Source organism: Strix uralensis, chromosome 2, assembly GCF_047716275.1.
Source record: "Strix uralensis isolate ZFMK-TIS-50842 chromosome 2, bStrUra1, whole genome shotgun sequence".
In the NCBI taxonomy this organism is placed as follows: domain Eukaryota; kingdom Metazoa; phylum Chordata; class Aves; order Strigiformes; family Strigidae; genus Strix; species Strix uralensis.
The window spans coordinates 27344951-27363038 of record NC_133973.1 but is presented as its reverse complement, the minus strand read 5'-3'; the positions used below and the strand labels follow the sequence as shown (position 1 = coordinate 27363038).

General features: G+C 36.0%; 1 protein-coding gene across 1 annotated transcript in view; it reads left to right on the top strand.

Annotated features, from left to right (window-relative positions):
* The window catches only part of TMPRSS15 (transmembrane serine protease 15), a 57985-nt gene extending 40480 nt beyond the window's left edge, over positions 1 to 17505 (top strand). Inside the window, exons 19-26 of the mRNA XM_074860763.1 lie at positions 2096 to 2228; positions 8059 to 8154; positions 11524 to 11573; positions 12028 to 12202; positions 14119 to 14300; positions 14549 to 14644; positions 15584 to 15723; positions 17350 to 17505. Of these exons, the coding sequence (XP_074716864.1) occupies positions 2096 to 2228; positions 8059 to 8154; positions 11524 to 11573; positions 12028 to 12202; positions 14119 to 14300; positions 14549 to 14644; positions 15584 to 15723; positions 17350 to 17505 (1028 nt within the window). The remainder of the gene's footprint in view (positions 1 to 2095; positions 2229 to 8058; positions 8155 to 11523; positions 11574 to 12027; positions 12203 to 14118; positions 14301 to 14548; positions 14645 to 15583; positions 15724 to 17349) is intronic.
* The last annotated feature ends 583 nt before the right edge of the window (positions 17506 to 18088 follow it).

Genomic DNA, 18088 nt, shown 5'->3' with positions numbered 1-18088 from the left:
AAGGAGACCAATAGCTATATTGCTTAGTCCTCTGGTAAAATGGTTCTTTCCAAAATGTAGGTGTACAGTATGTGGCTTTATTTCACATAACATGGAAACAGCATTCTCTAAACAATAATTTAAATGTTAAACTGATGTTAAAATCATGTTGGGCCTTAGCAGAGAAATTAAATTGCTGTTTCTGACAAAGTGCTGTTCCGACAATCTATTATGGAACAGTAATAGAAGAATTAAAAGTGGATTTTTAAGCTCACTACATCATTTTCTTTGTGCTAAAGAGAACTGCTAGGAATCAGATATGTTCTTGGATGTGTGCTGACAGTTCTCATTGATTTCAACATCTTTTACATGCATATATACATATATATATTTGTATACATGACATATATAAATATATGTATATCTATATATGTCCAAAGTCACACTCTTTGCATTAGTGCAACTAGCTATTTTGTTGCAAACATTTTCTTCCTTTAAAATGCATAGAATAAAATTCACTTCAGCTTCTTCTTAAGCAAAGAGGGCTTGAATGGCTTTTTCCAGTCATTGCTAAATATCTGAACAAGGTAACCATCACCTACATTAACATGATGTACGTTTTCCCAAAGATTTATTTTGCCATAGATTGTCTGTTACTTCACAACAAATTACCTCACATTAAGGGACTGGGAGAATTGTTTCCAAGAACCCATTTAATCCAAATGTTGGCTGAATCAATCTAAGTCTTAAAATGAAAATTCAATTAGGCATCCTCACATTGAGTCTTTTCAGTGTCCAAAGTCTTGCTCATTTTCCTGAAACCAATTTCAATTTCTTATCAGAAGTGGCAATTTGAACTAAACAAATGTTCATTTTCAAATACTCCAAATTCTGAAACTTCCCTGGGACTGCAAAGAAAAGGGATAGGATACCTCTTCCTTTGCAGAATTCTAAAATGTATGACATTTGAATTAAGCAGTTGTTAAGTGAGTGCTCAATGACTCTCTTATTCTATACCAACAATGTATTTGGAGAAGAACATGGATCTGATGAGGAGAAAGGAAAAGGAATTAAAGTCCATTTAGAAGAGAGGAGAAGTGTCAAAAGTAATTTGGAGAAATCCCGCAGTGCAAGCAATTCTGAGATTTTTCAAGACTGCTTGAAAATTTCTCATGACTGAAATTTACCATTAATTAATCATTGTATATCACTTCTTTCATTCATGCACTCTAGGTGTCAAAGAGGCATGCCCAAAAATGTAATTTTTTTTTTTTTTTTTTTTTACTGTCGTGGGTACACTTTACTTTTCTGTGGAAAAGGGATTTCTGGACAACGTAAGATTTAAAAAAAAAATTGTTTTGGCAACCAGTAAATGTCAAATGGATTGTATGTTTCTTCCTACTTCATGCTGGCAATAACTGTCATCTGCCTGAAATGCAGCTGTAGCTCCTGAGACACACATGGGATTCGGCTGACCTTCTTAAACCTTATGGTCCAACTTCCTTAGTCACTATGCCAATAGCACAAGATTTTTCACCAAATACTTAATGAGTTTCTGAATTTTTGTTCTGAATATTTAGTTTGGGGAAACATTTTTATAGAGAGATTATTTCTCAGGGAACTTTTATTGTTTGTGTGTGTTTTGACTAAAGCTGCAATGAAAACAGTGAAAATCTCATAGCAATTGGAACTGGAAAATCCAATTTTTTCTGTCAGCTCTCATTTTAACCTTATTTCCTATCAGTGTTACTGAGCATCATGTAGCTAAAGCTTCACAGAGTATTTGGAAATTACATAATGCTGTCTGAGAAAAAGCATTGGTTAGAGTTGACGGAAAATGTACGGTTTATTGTCTATTCATAAGACATTTGCAAAATACAGGGTATGAAATTCTCCCGTGGCAGAAATATAGAAGGAGATAACAATAATGTTTCCTTCCTGTGGGAACACAACATCCTGGATATGCTGGGTTTATTACTGCTGTAATGTATTCTAACTTTTTTTGTTCTTCGCCGGCAATAATAATTCTGTTTATACTACATTTCTGTTTGCTTGGGATGGGGAAGAGGGTGGTTTACCACCTATCTCAAATGATTCTGTCCATTTTGGTCTACAGTGAGATTGCTTAATGGTTCTCTAAGCACCGAAGGGCTGGTACAGGCCAGGATTGGGAAAACATGGCACCTGGCATGTGCAGAGGATTGGAATGAACAGATTTCAGACAGCGTATGCCAGCTGCTGGGGCTAGGGTGAGTGAAAAATATTCCTCCCTGTGACTTGTTTGCAGGTTTGCTGAGTCTGTATATTGGTGTTTTCCTCATCATTTTATTGATGTCTTTACCATCCAGGAAAAGGGCATATGTATTTTTCTGAGGCAAGTGATGTGCTTGGTGTGACAACAGGTTTCTAAGTGTTGCAAACCCTGTTTTGATGGCATTCATTACAGGATTGATGACTCTGAATATGGCAGAATAGGCATGAGGATACATATTGGAGAACATTGGGAGACTGATGTGGAGGTCTTTTGTCACTTTATGTCATCATTTACACCTTCAGTTTTATGAGGATGGCTCAAGAGTAAAGCTGGAGCAAACAGCAGCTTTGGCTGCTCTGCTATCATACTAATATCATTTCAAGTAAATTCAAGATAATCACTTGGGTATTCTTCTATTGGGGTCCCAATACATTTCATGCCTATCATTAGACCTGAGCTGTTGGGAGAGGAAACTGTATTTCTCTTGAGGTATACTTAGAGGGGGGAGGGAGAAGGGAAGTATATGACTGAAAAAGTAGATTTGGCTTCAGTCACTGTTCAGAAGGTTTTCCAGGGAAAGGGGGTGACAGAAATGTATTTTTCAATCTATGGTAAAATTTATGGCCTAAATTCTGGCCGTATTTACACTGTATGAAACTTCACTGCCATCCACTGAATAATAAATAGCTTTCCTACAGTGCTGAGGTTTTTACACGATGTCACTCATCCAAGTAATAATCAAATTAAATTCTAAGCTTGCAATCCATTATGTTGGTCTCTGATCAATGTAGGATGCTCTAAATACTCTTCTGATAAATTAATTGTAGAAATCACAGTTAGGAGGAATTAGAAAATATCCAAGTGTTATTTGAAAATACTTTTAATCATTGGGTGAATGTGTGATGGTTTGGTTTTTTACTTTTTTCCCATTGGGTAGGTACTGTATTTCTGTAAATATCAGATACCTGCATGCACAAATCCTAATTGTGATTTATGTGTGTAGTTATCTCATTTACACATGCATATAACAGCATACAAACTATGACTAAATGTTCTTCTAGTCAAATACCTTGTCCTTTACAGTGGCCAGTAGCCTTCTTCCTTTGATTCTTTCTCCCCCTTCCCCACCTTCTTTCCCTCTATAACTTCTAGACACTAGTCATTTTGTGGTCTATTGGTTTAATTTACATTTTTATATTTGATAGGCTTCAATGAACTTTGTCTTCCATGGTACTTTCTATTACCTTTTAAAGATTACTTATGCTTTTGTCTCCATAACATTCTGTGGCAATACATTTCAGTTTGCCTCTATAAGCTAAATATAATTGCTAAAAAAATTCCTACTAAGTTTCCTAGTTACTTCTTTTTAATTCCATTTCTCAGGTTATTACATATTCCCATTATCAAGAAAAAGTATTTTTAAACCTAAATTGCAACATATTCTCGATTCCTGGGTGCTACTGCTCTTACTGATCCTACAGAATAGAATAAAATTCTCATATATATACATATGTATATATAACTCCTGTAAGCATCATGCTGTTTCTGCCTTCCACAAATCCCCCTGTAGCAGCGTATTTGTTAATAAATAGTACCATATTTGTTACTAAATGGATGTTTGTAATAACATGTCTTGAGTAGGCTATAGCTCATGCTTCTATACTGAATAATTACCTAGAATCATACTTTATTAGAGAAAGAGGGTAAGGTTCATCTAGGACAATTTACTCTTGCTGTTAATTGCTTATACATTTGCTAGTCTCATTTGCTGTTTAATTTATGAAAAGGACTGAAATGACAGGAGTCCTGCACCATATCCTGATTATTTATGTAGCTGGGCTAGAAAGTGCAATGTTCCACACAGATTCTAATAAATCACACATGTGAATCCTTTTGCCTCTGTTTTTCAAATGCGTGACTGTTGCATTTGTGATATGTGCCAAACAGGAAGCAAATCTGGAGGCATGCCTATGTGTTCATCTACAAAATATAGCTTAGGCAAATCATTTACAAATATTCTTAATGAGTCTGGAGTGCAAGGTGCACAAATTGATGCTCTTGAGAAACCTGAACAAGATCCTTTGCTCAGCTTGCACTTGTAACGGTGTGCATTTGACAACACTGTTAAAATCTGAGTATTGTTAGCATTGCTTTTCCTTGAACCAACAAAATCATACGATGAGTTTTTCACCATTTTACTGGTCTGGTGTGAAACATGCTTGTTTCCCTGGAACCAGAGTCAGATGGATCTTTACTGAATTGTACCCAGGAAGGGTATAATTGCAATTTTGCCACACCGAAAAGTCCAACAAGGACTGAGAGTTTAGGCCTTGTTCTCAACCCTGCAGTCAATTTTCTTCACAAACTCTCAAAATTCTTGAGAAGAAAATGAGTTCATTGGAATACAATGTCTTGTTTGAGATTTCCAGGTCAGTTAGGTGTTCATCCTCCCCACTTGTGAATGGTCAGTAGTAGGCTCCTTGAGACACCTCAGAATATCCTGTCTTTGACTGTCAGACTCAGGTTCTCCAGGTGTGCTCAGAATATGAAGTATGGACTGAAAGGGGTGGAAATGATCCCCCAGTATTTACGCACAAAGAATTTTTATTCTGATGGATAAATTAGGATAATAAACAGATAGCATGATCTCACTCTGCTGTAGAGCCAATCAGTCATGTGCTGGATTTAAGAAAGAACCTGTTTCTCAGTGTGCTCAGGCTGTGTTTGCAGCATTGAGGAACAGAATTCGGACAGTCCTAATTATCTGGCGATTAGACTTAGTTTCATGTTTGTTGTCACCAAGTAATAATGTGCAATTTGACCTGAAAGCCACAGAAGTCTCAATGATTTTTTTGGATTTGTAGGTCCACAGCTTCACTTAGGATCAGACACTGCTAGTAAGCTTGGCTTAAACCCATTGCTTAAGAAGCTTCATTTCAAATCCAGAAAGTATTGAGAGGTTACTTTTATTTATAATTTGCAAATTTTCATATAAAAATTGTGTGCACACAAGCATTTAGAAATATGAATCCAGGTGTGAACAAAGCTTTTTTATGCCAAAAAAAAGTGTTGGTTATTTGTAATTTGCTGTTATTCTTCATTGTTTGTTTTTCTGTCACAAAATCAGTGGATGAAACAGAAACACTGCCCTGTGTCTCAAACACAAATCAAACAAACTGCAAACATCCCACAGCCTGAGAACTAAACAGTGAATTACAAAACGTGTGAACATATTTTCTTCAAATAAGAAATGCATCATTTGGGGTTTTTTGTAAGATAGGGAAAAGAATTGTAGCTATCAGACAATTGCACTTCTATCCTTACTCTGAATATTTTTTTCAGCATAGTACCACATAATCTAAATCTTTCTCAACATTTGCTACTGCTTATTGTTACTGAGCACATCCGAGACAGAGCTAGAGACTGAAATCATAGTGATCCATAGAGTATTTAGGTACATGAGGACCAACATCTGAGGAATTTACTGCACAGGTATCTCTGTACATATGTGTCTAAGAAACTTCTAAGACTAGTCTCTAAGTTTTCTGTAAATTTTGCCTAGTGAGCACGTTGAATGGAATGAGGGTTACTTAACACCTAGATTAGCCTCTTAAAGGCCATTTTTGTCGCAACCTGCAAGATTTCTAAAATATCATTTTCATTAACAGAAATTAAAGAGCTGTGACACTGCATTTCTGGACCTGCAGAACAAACTATATTCTTGTTACTAAACTGAGTATCTCCAGGAAAAGCGTATGATTTCTTATACTTACAGAAATGCTTAACCCTCATCATTTACCAGTAAGTTAATTAAAAGAGTAGCAGATTGATTTTTGTGGTCACTCATAAAGCTTAGAGATTTCTAGTTGTACGTGCTTCAGCACACTAAGAAACCAAACGAAATTATGAAAGGTTTTCTCACAAAAGGGCTTAGATTTTATTTCAAAAAGCTGGGAAAGCTTCTCTGGTTATGAGGAAGTTCACAGAATTTCCAAACTGTAATCCAGAAATTTCAGCATTTATTTAAAAAAAAAAAAAAAAGGCAGAAGAATGGGAAATAGTTTGCTCAGTCTTTGCTGAAAAAGATCAAGAAGGATGCTGAGGTGAGATAACAGATCTTCACGAGGATCTTCACAAGTATTATGAGGTTGGTGGAAGCTTTGACTTGGAAGGTTTGTAGTGTTTGCCCTATTACAGGGTCTGTTACAGTAATCCAGTAAAATATACATGCATTTAGTTGAAGTTTCCTGGCATAATATGCTATGGAAAATGTAAGCCAGTAATATTAATAAATGTACATACTCTACACACTCTATGCTTTTCCTGGTAGCATGTTCAGTTTTTAATTGGTAAAAGCTCCTGGTCACTAACTTTCTCAGGAAACAACTTGGTGCCTTTTTGACATATTTGCACTTACATAGTTCAGTGATTAGACTGGTTTCTCATCGTGGAATTTGACTCTACCTACCTGGGTTGGCACTTTACTACTTTTCCAGACTGTCTAAAATGTCAGGACAGGGTTCTGGGGTAATCTCTGAAGTACATCTAAGTATACTAGTGCTTTATATTGAAAAAAGTCTGTACACTAGGCTAGCCTGTACTGAAAGTCTCTCTATGTATGTATATATCTAGAGACAGAATTAAGTAAGCTTTGTCATCTCTGGGTTGAGAAATGCTGCAGTAATTACATTTTCAGTAGGGTGGGTCATACACCTCTCCTGGTGGCAAAGCAGGGCTATTGAACACCTCCCTTCTCCTATGCCTAGTCTTACTCTCCATACACACCAGATTTGCAGGCAGATTCTAGACTTCATACTTCCCAAGAGAATAAGATTTACTGCAGTCAAAGAGAAGAGATGGTACTTCAGGTGTTCCCTATGTATTAAACCTGCACAAGTGGTTCTCTTCCAGCTCCTGAGATACGTATGGCTAAAGGGTAAGATGGGAGTAGGCTGTTACCCCCCCAAAAAATTATGTAGTCTGACCACAGCTATCTTTTTTCCCCACACTTCCTCAAGAGAAAGCAAGTATTTTTATTGGGTGTATGTTGCAAGCTGGTCATATGCAGTATCACAAAGTATATGATGCAGAATGTATATGATGCTATAAAGTAAATCTGGATATGGGTTGTAAACACCAAAACAATTTATCTCACCAACAGTACACAGAATTCTTGGTGTTCAAAAGGCCATCATTAGAGAAAAAGTTAGTCGAGGAATAGACCCCACTTCAGGGGAACTATCCTGTTCAACAGCAAATATGACACCCTTGATCTACTCCACAAACAATTATTTTGATTTCAACAGACCTATGAGGTGAAACTTAACTTCTAAGGAAGGTAGCATTTATTCCATTAGATTCTTCATGACATAGTTTCTTCTCTAGACACAGAAGTATAGTATCAATGTAATTACACACACCCCCCCTGCAAAAAGGCAAAACTGTAATATTCCAAGGTTCCGTTATTGCTGTTCTGTTTTGCATACTAAGTTTTAGCTTCATATATTTAACAATCGGTACTGCAAATCCTTCACTGTGTCACAGAAAAGCAAAAATTGATAATTTACTGCTATTAAAATAATTTCAATCTCTTTCAATATTATTGTAGCATTAGAAAGTTTACAATAAGATGTAAGAGTGAAAGTAGGTGAGTTGCATTTTAATCCATGTGAGTTTCAAGCCTCAAAAATCTCCTCATAAATAGTCATTATTTCAGGAAAAAAATGATGCAGTTTATTCCACCAGCATAATCATTTCCCAAACATTAATCCACTGGTGGAACAGGATAAATATCCAAAAATATGCATGTGTGTCTTTTCTTCCAGGGATGCAAATATGTCATCAACTGTATTTTTCACTGGAGATGGCCCATTTGTCAACATCACCAAAGCAGCTAACCACGGCCTAATATTTACAAAAAGGTTGGTAAAGTGAGGTTTCTTCCTCATACAAAGAATAACTTAAAGTATGGTGGTGATCATTTATACATTTATTCTAGCTCAAGTTTATCTGAGAGGTAACATGATTCTGTATGAGGTCTGGACTAAACATATCTACATTTTATTCTCTGCCTACTGCTGAATTCTGTGTAACACTGGCCAACACACTCTTCCCCCTTTCATTCCTGTCCATCTATTGTAAATTTAAAAGGAGACAGATGCTTGCTAGCATTCAGTACAATATTAAGTGAAGTCTTTATACTTTTACTGTGTAAATGATAAATACTGCTATTTTTACATTTCTCATCTAAAAATCTCTAAATTATGAATCTATAATACAGTAGAAGAATTAAAATGGAGTGGCATTCACCCATGGCTATATAGTAGTTATCACACTAGGTTCTCTCTGTAATTAATAGAAAAAAAAATACAATCTCCAACTTGCAATCCATCAGGGCATCTCTTGAACTATGATGAGTCACACTCTATAATCCATTGACTTTACCGATACAGATTTAGGACTAAGTGTGGATTGCTAAAGTAAGTAATCCACAGACCGATATCTATATTTAAACAAATTAGTCCCACTCAGAAATTACTTCTGGGTTTGTCTCCAAATTTAGTAGTGAATCATTAGATGAGATGATCCTTGGAATACATTTTATTATATTCTAATCTTTCTCAGTCCAAATAACAGCTGAAGTGATTCTGAAGGGTCCTACAAACTGGTGGAGTTTCTTGTAGATTAAATGAAAATGTAAAATTAGCACAGGATTATATTCTCAGTAAATTCTGGGATTCACAGTACACCTCCAAAAGGAGAAAGGCTTGTCATCATCAAAAAAAATATACATAATTACTTCAATTACTGGCTTTCTGCTTATAAGAGGGCTTATTATACACATTTTTCTAGAATCCTCCCAAAAGCACTGAGGCCGAAAATTACTGTCTAATTGCTAAAATGCTGAAACCATGTTGAGGATGGCAAGAGTCCATGTTCTTTCAGGTTTCCTTTATAAACATACCACACAGTAACAAAGCAGGAGAGAATTCTTAATTTGGTATGCTGTATTTTATCTACAGTTTAAAAAAAAATGATACATTTTATGTTCTAATTATACTGTTAATCCCAAACATTTATCATTCTCACTGGTGGTGAAAGCATCTTAAACTAATGGAATATCATTGCAAGCTATTTTTCTTTTTTTCTTGAGTGAATGTCTAAACCAGCATTGCCACGAGAGATATTAAAGAGCGCTAATGATTTAAAGATGTCTTCTGTTAATATCTATTAAACACTAAAAAGTGATTCATGCAGGAGGAAATGGAATGAATTCATTCATCTTAGTTGTACTTCTGTTGCAGAAATAGTTATCTTCTACCATGTTTCATCTGGACAGCTGATAGGAATCATTTTACAGGGTGACACCATTACAGATTCACACACTTCTTCTGTACATATAATGAATGATAGAAAGATCACACAGATTTGATAATTTAAAAAAATCAAATTCATTAATTGGTATTCAAACTATAAAATGTATTTCTCACATTGTCTGGTCTTGTTTAAGTGTAACTACCACTGAAGCAAAGGAGGGCACATATAACAGGACTTGAAAGCTGTGGTGACAGAAAACTGTTCTCTGATCCCCTTAGGTAATGTATTTCTTGGCAGGATAGCTTTGTAACAGGGCAAAATCCTGCCTTGAAGATATATGTGAGCAGCTTCCACAGGCATAATTGCTTTTGTCAGTCCTAAGTGACAATCGTGCTCACAGATGTCCCAACTACTCCAGATTTCTGCCTGGCATTGCTGCTTCATAGTTGACACTCAAAGAGGCACACAGGATGTTGTATTCAGCACATGCAATGCCTCTTGCCTTCTGGACTCTCTTGTGCTGACCAAGAGGCAGCTGAGGACTGGTGAATTAACGTGCAGACAAGGAAGTGGTTTTCATACTGGATGCTAATTTCAGAAAGAAGAAAAAGCAAAAAGGATTTCTACTAAAGCAATCAGTAGGTACTGGTGGGGGGGGGCAAAGACCCTCGTTACATGAGACTCCCTGCTTCAGTGTAAAAAAATAGGGACAAATCTGACATATTGGATGTTAGTTTATGCATCTACCCAAGAGAAAGCACAGGATGGATAAAGGAGCTAATGTACATTACCACTGACCACCCTTTTAAGGCCTATGGAGGGAGCTTGGTCAAGAGTATTTAGCTGCTATGAAGTTCATGCAGAAGATGGTATTGGTTTCCTATGGATTTATGCATTTCTGGTTGTCCTCCTTGATGTCTGTCTCACTACCAAGGGACACTCTTATGAAATCAATACAGATTTGAATACAAATTACAGAATTTGGTTTCCACTTTTTAAATTACACTTATAAAATTATGCATTGGTCTTGAAGAGGAAAATGGCTATGTGAGACTATTCAGGGCTGGAGGCATATCTCATTCTTAACCCCCCTGTAGTGAAGATTTAATTGGGAAGGTGGGGGACGGTTACAGTTCCCAATTGCCCTTCTTGCACCGCTATGCCATTGAGAAAATGCTGGGTCAATCATGCATTATTTCACTCACAGCAGATACCAGATTTTAAAGCATACATAGTGAGGGATACATAATACTATATCACGTTTAAAGTATCCTTCCCTTTTTCTATTTAGAAATGCATACTGTAAACTAGCCATGGACAGACTTTTTTTTTCTCTGATATATTTCTGTGTGTATCAGATTTAAATTGCTAGCACACACACTGTCCCCAGTGTTCAGATTCATTACAAGCTATGAAGATAATCTTAAAATCTCTGGGTATCAGAAATGCTTGAGTAGTTTTGATCTGTGGTCTTATACTCTTCAGACTCTGGCTTTATATCTCTGCTAAATAATTTCTAACCCTGTATATGCGGCTATATAATTTACAGTGCATTATAATCTTAGTAAAAAGATAGTGATATCAAACTAACCTCTGAAATTCTTTGGTCACACTGATCTCTAGTGGTAAGATACTGAAAACATCTCAAAAGGTAGAAAAAATACCATATGCCATTACAATTTTATTGAAAATCTGTCACAGACAGATGACTCATTTCCCTAAAACACAAGGGGAGCCTACTTTTATTTCCGTAAGATACAACAATTAAGTGTCCGTTGAAGAGGAATATGTACATTTACTACTATATATAATTTTGTATATTTATAAATAAAATGTAATTAAAACATGTAGGACGAAATATATTTAAGTTTGCTTAAATGCTTATATATATGTATGCACGTATGTATATTTGACAGTCATTTAGTGTTACCTGGTGTGTAGATACTTGTGATTTAATTGCACTTTCATTCTAGAGAACACTGTTTGAACAACCTGGTGGTTCATCTGCAATGTAACATTAAACGTAAGTACATATACCCTGGGAATATTTCCCACAGAAATCAAGTTGTTCAGTTCATAAAGCCTAATGTTTATAGTTTGAATTGAAAGGTTAGGGAATGGACTATAAAAGCTATACTCGTAATGATATAAACACAGGAAAATTTACAGTCTTCACTTGTTTTCAGACTTAAGTATACACTAGAGATGCGTCTATACTGAAAACACATACATAAAAAATCCAGAAGGTCTGAGGAAAGAACACATCTAAATCCAAGTTATAAAGTTGCATCTTGATTTCAGCTATAAAATGCCAAACTTTTTCCACAGTAATAGTATTTCTGAATAGCAGTTCAGACACTACAAAGCCTATTTTTCCAAGAATATTAGCTAGTCTAATAAAACATGCTTTATCTCCCCAAAAATCTACATTTTTTTAGGGTTTTTTTGTTGTTTTTTTTTTTTTTTTTTAATTTTAGCTTGTGGAAAACACCTGATAACTCAGAACAATGGAACAAGGATTGTAGGTGGAAGTGATGCCAGAAGAGAGGCTTGGCCTTGGATAGTTTCACTTCATTTTAATTCCAGACCTGTTTGTGGAGCTTCCCTTGTCAGTGATGAATGGCTGGTGACAGCAGCACACTGTGTATATGGGTAATGTTCATTGCACTCAGAAGCTAACACATTCTGATACTCCCACAACATACAAGTATCCAAATGGTGGAGAGTCGTCAGTAAAGCTGGGTTGAAGTATGACCTGAGCCATTGCTCAGTCCTGAATAGAGCAAAGCACACTTTCAAAGGATCATACTGAAATCACTGAGGAGCAGCACTTTTTAGAGGGTTTCTAGATATTTACTTTAGAATGAAATTAATACATATTCAGAAGTGCCTCTTTCTCTCCGCTGACTCCAGGGCATCTCTCCAACTAGCTGAGATGGCCATATGACATCCATGCCATGTCTTGTCTTTTTTATTTTAATGATGATGAAATACTCGTTTTATGTGCAAATTCAGTAAGGAGACATCAGATTATGAATAATTTGTGACACTGATATAAAAAGTTGACAACTAGCTCACTGTTTAATTACTGTGTTTTGAATCACTTTTGGGCTCAGCTAAAGGCTCCTTTACTTTCTGGTACACCCTCAGTCCTTACACTTTAAAGCAGAGAATCATGGAAACTAAGCAGCATTTTCTGAACAAACAAGAATTGCATTTTAAATATATGGTATTAATACTGAGTATTTGCACTTAACCCATAATTAATGTGGGCCTCCATTAATTAGTTGAATCTCTGCCAGGGGTATAAAGGATGACATCATACCTCATAAAGGTAAACTCACTGTTGCCTGTTCCTCCTCTATATTATCACAGATTGATCAAGACTTACTATGCATCATTAGAATGAATTTTGATTTATGTGCATTGATTAGGCAATATTGGATATCCTCTAGATGGTGTTATTTGTACCATTCAAAGAAGTGATGCATATTTAAATATTTTCTAGGGTTTGCTTCCGTAACATCTATAATAAAAAAAAGTGCTGGAGAAGACCCCTAGAAACTGGAATGGCAAAAAAAGAAACATTAATATTCAAAATTACAGTAGAGCTTTCATTATAAATAGCTAAGTAGTACAGCAGTGGAGACTATGCCAATACATTAATGCTGCCTCATTGCATAACAGGAGCTATATTCCACAGAGAGACACTGAAATGAGAAGGATCAAGCCCTCAGTTTTCACACAATAAATCCACACCTGTCTTGGTACTTCCTTTTCACTTAAATCTTTTTGTCATCTTGACTTTGCTGGAATTTTCTTAAGTGGGAGCTTGCAATTTCACGCCTTAATTCTGAACATTAACTTAAACACTCATAGTTTAGAACAAGATAGCCTCCTGATGTCAAACCAAAACATCAGCAGAAACCAACAGTACAACAATCATTCTGAAAACGTATTTCTGAAACTATGAACTGGTTGATTAAAAAATAGCAAATAGCAAATAATTAAGTTCTCTAACTTAAATACAGCCTCAAACCAGCATGCACAGCTCAGCAAAAAGTGCCGATTATGTAATAATTTGTCTTAGCATACCTTTTTTGGTTTAGATTAGAAAATTAAGAGACCAATTTTCTGAGTCTGTGAGCTGCAGCATTTCCAATGACATTTTAGACCTATTTTTCTTTAGATATTCCATAATAATTTTCTAACTGGGACTGATATTAATTGCCTGGTAGGCAGTCAGCAGTATTCTTTACAGCGTTTAAAAAGCCAAAGTAATTTAGTTAATGTATTTTCCTCCTCTGCACTACTGTCTGATTAATTCTTTATAAATAATGTATTATAAGCTTAGCATAAAAAATCAACCACATATTTCTACAGCGTGGATGTTTCAGATAGTGTTACAATCACAAAATTGTAAGCACATCCACTACATTCTATTTATTTTGACAAAATATGCAAATGCTGTGAATTACCATGAGGTTAAAGATTAGCTTTTTACCTAACATATTTTTCAAAACTTTCATTAATCATTTGTAATTGTGAATATTCCTTGCAACTTCTAGGAGGCAATTAAAACCATCTCAATGGAAAGCAGTTCTTGGCTTGTATGACCAATCAGATATGACACAGCCTTCAACAGTAGTTCGAAACATCGATCAAATAGTTATAAATCCTCATTATATGAAGCGTACAAAAGATAGTGATATTGCTCTCATGCACCTTCAATACAAAGTGCAATACACAGGTGAGTTGTTATTTTCCCATAAAACAGATTTACTCTATTATGCAAAACTCTTAACTGTGCTAAGCATATGAGCGTGATGGGGTGGCTGTACATTTTTTACAACCTAATCATTCTGGAGTCAGTCCAGTACTTCCTGGATATCTTGCCCAAAAAGTGAGTTTGAATTAATGAACGTTTTCTTATGTGACTTCATAAAAACCTGAACACAGGGAAGAGGTTAAAACTGACTTCTTGTTTCTCATTCACAGTTTACATACAACCTATCTGCTTACCAGAAAAAAATCAACAGTTTTTACCAGGAATTAACTGCTCCATTGCTGGCTGGGGCAAGATTATGAATGAAGGTGGGTTGGTCATCTGCTTGGAAAATCATGACAGGCATGAAGCCAGGAGGGAATACTTGCTCTTGATTCCACAGGGGTTGCTAAGGTCGAATAGTTTAGAGAGGTACTCCTCCGTGTGAAAATTTGGGAACTATCCTCCTCCACTGTTCCTTCTCTAAAGCAAAGTAATAGAGCTATACCATATTTATTAGAAAAAATATACATATCTAAGATCATTAAATTATGAAAAAACCTTATTTCATCCCCTTAGAAATTATGACGACTGCTTTTCCCAACATGAAATGTGTACGTTTTATTTCCAGATATCAGGTGGGGGAGGAGGAAGATTAGTCTTTCTGACAATGTGCAAATGATTTTCCCCAGAAGTCAAGCATACTGACTGGAGTGTGAAATGTATGTTCTGTTTGTATATCATATGCTCCAGATTTGGAGTCTCTGTGAAATAATAAACATGCCATTTCACTTCCACAGTTGCTTGTATGCATTTGCTTTTACATCTTCAGAATGAAATTGCATTTAAAATTTTGAGTAGGTATTATTAAAAAATACTTTTATAAAAATTCTTTTATAAAAATTTGAAATACTCAAAGTTACACAATGACAGTGAAGAACCATCAGACAATCCAAGCTCCTAAGCCCTTAATTATACCCTAGATCTCCCCACAGTGAGTTCATAGTCATTGATTTTAGTAATCTTGATTTAATTATAACCAAATTCAGTCCCATTACACAAATGAAAGACAGGATTCAGTTAATAAGCATCATTTAATCAGTGACTGTGTTACAGGGGTATAAACCTGAATAGCACAGCAGTGAGGCAGGGCTTCCTGCTGCTCGGTACCATGCCCAGCATGCTGGAACAGGCACAAAGCCATCAGTGTTCTGAGTGGGATGTACATACTTATTACAGCAGCTAAACGTACTTTGTATTTTCATCAGGTCCCACTTCAGATATATTGCAAGAAGCAGAAGTCCCTCTCATTTCGAATGAAAAATGCCAACAATGGATGCCAGAATATAGTATTACTGAGAATATGATATGTGCGGGATATGACATAGGAGGACTAGACTCCTGTAAGGTAAATAAAAGTGACTCACTCATTCCTACTGCTACCATACACCACATCTAATTACCAAATAAAATGCTACCTGACCCTTCAGTCATTAAAACCAGGACAATCACTGTCCATGACTGTAATTTCTACTCACAGTATTTTGCCCATTTAATGCTTTATCAGGATACAAGTTAAAAAGATAAAAATCTTGACATAAACAACCATGAAGGGAGATAAAAATGAGGACTGGAAATTCTCTGTGCTAAACTTGGAATAATTACTGCTGAGTAACTCCATGAAGGAAAGAGGGACATGCTTAGGGAAAAGCACAGTACAGAGAAATAAATACCAAATAGATTGAAGGGAAACAGACAGCTTTTCCCCATAATCTGTAGACTCTGGAGGCCTTTCCTAAGTAGATGCCACAGTATTTTGCCTTTCTGCACTGATGACATATACTGCTTCCTGGGGATCTAGTTTTTATCCATTCCAGCTCTATTTATAACACTCTGCCGCTCTTTGAGGATGTAGTCAGAGTTGGCTGTCACGTAATTTTTCTTCCAACAATATGAAGTCTATGTCATGGAGACTGGCTGGTTCTTCTCAAGTCTGATGAGAAGCACTCACGTAATTGCTCTTGCCTTGCCCTCACAATGTAAATCATCAGGTGCAGTGACTGGCTAGTTTAGTCTAGAAGGAGGAGTGTATGCAATCCCAATTTCACTTGCCATTCCTTCAGCCTCTGTGGCTTTCCTTTCCTTTTTGCGTTCTGAACCTCATACTGAAAAAAAGCAGTGTAGCACCATAGGCTGATCTAAAGTACAAGTGATCAGCGTTGTGATCAATGACCACTCAACCATAAGCAAAGATGAACAAGTGAGTTCTGATAGCGCTTCAGCCTTTAGGCTGCTGTCACAGCCTTTGAATGTTTGTAGATACCCTGGAGTTATGGGCAGAAGTATTTTAATGGCCAAGTCCTTGCAGAACTCTCCCATAAAGCTCCACTCACAGCGCCATGAGAAGACAAAAATAATACTGGCTCAACTAACTCATCAGACAACAAAAAATAGTCATTGTTTTCTTTCTCATCAAAACAAGGCACTCATGGCTGACTCATCCCCCACTCAGGCCTTGGGATGAATCAAATTTGGTACCCCACACTCTACTGCAATGCTACATCTGCTAAACTATTGAGAAGGAGAAGCGTGCGAAGGACACCTCCTCTTCTGGAAATCTTTCAATTTTTTTCTCTAAATTTGAAATTGCAGAAACTCTGGGGTGACCAAAAATACAACTGCATTTTGGCTTAACAGATTCAACTAAAAAATAATCCTACACATTTACCCAGGCTTTGTGAAAGATGAAGGGCTAAACATAAAATTAATAAGCAAAAAAAAGTCACTTGAAACCCAGTCCTGTACTGAAAGACTAATAAGAGCTTAAGATCACATCTTTTAAAAAAAAAAGGAAAAGGATTATCTTCAAGAATTTTTCCACATGGAAGAATTCAGATTGATCTCACTTGTGGTGCTTGACACAGATAGGGATACAATGTCTATGATTAAGGATCAACACAAACAAAACATTATAAACAGGCTCCGCTTCAGAGTTGACACTGTTCACTTTTAACTTTTGAATTTCGTATTGCAGGGAGATTCAGGTGGCCCCCTGACATTTGAAGATGGTAACAAGTGGTTTTTGGTTGGTGTAACATCGTTTGGCTATAAGTGTGCACTTCCCAAACGACCAGGAGTGTATGTTCGAGTCACCATGTTTGTGGACTGGATCAAAAAAATAATCTATTAGCTTGATATTTTTTAATTATAGAAAAAGAATTTAAAGGCTGAAAGTAAGCCATTGTTTTATGATGTAAACCAGACTGGCATTTCAATTTCACAGTTACAGAAACTCACAAAGTATTTAAATTTTGGGGAGGAAAATATTAATAATTGGGAACTCCCTTACCAATTGAGAGCAGTATTTCAAAATATATGCTGTGGTTTTGTTAATAAATCGTTTTATTTATTTGAGACCATGGAAAAACAGTTTCTTTGAACAGCAGTGCACTAAATGCATAGTGGAGGGCTTTACAAAGCATGGGCAGTAAAAAAAAAAGTTTGAAAACTGCAACTGCTTTATTGAAAAATGGTCTAAATTATTAATTTCAGGCCAAACATTACCTTTTTATGTTTTTACACTGTAATTTTTAACATGCACTTTCATTTCAATGCAGTCAACTCTTATCAGTAATCTCACCACCTATCAAAATGAAGGTATATGTTATCTGTTTAAACTGGGCTCATGGGAGTTCTTCTGTGTCATCTATTACAAAAAGCTCTGGAATTAGGTTTATGGATTGTGCATAAAGGCTGATCATGTATCATGCTGC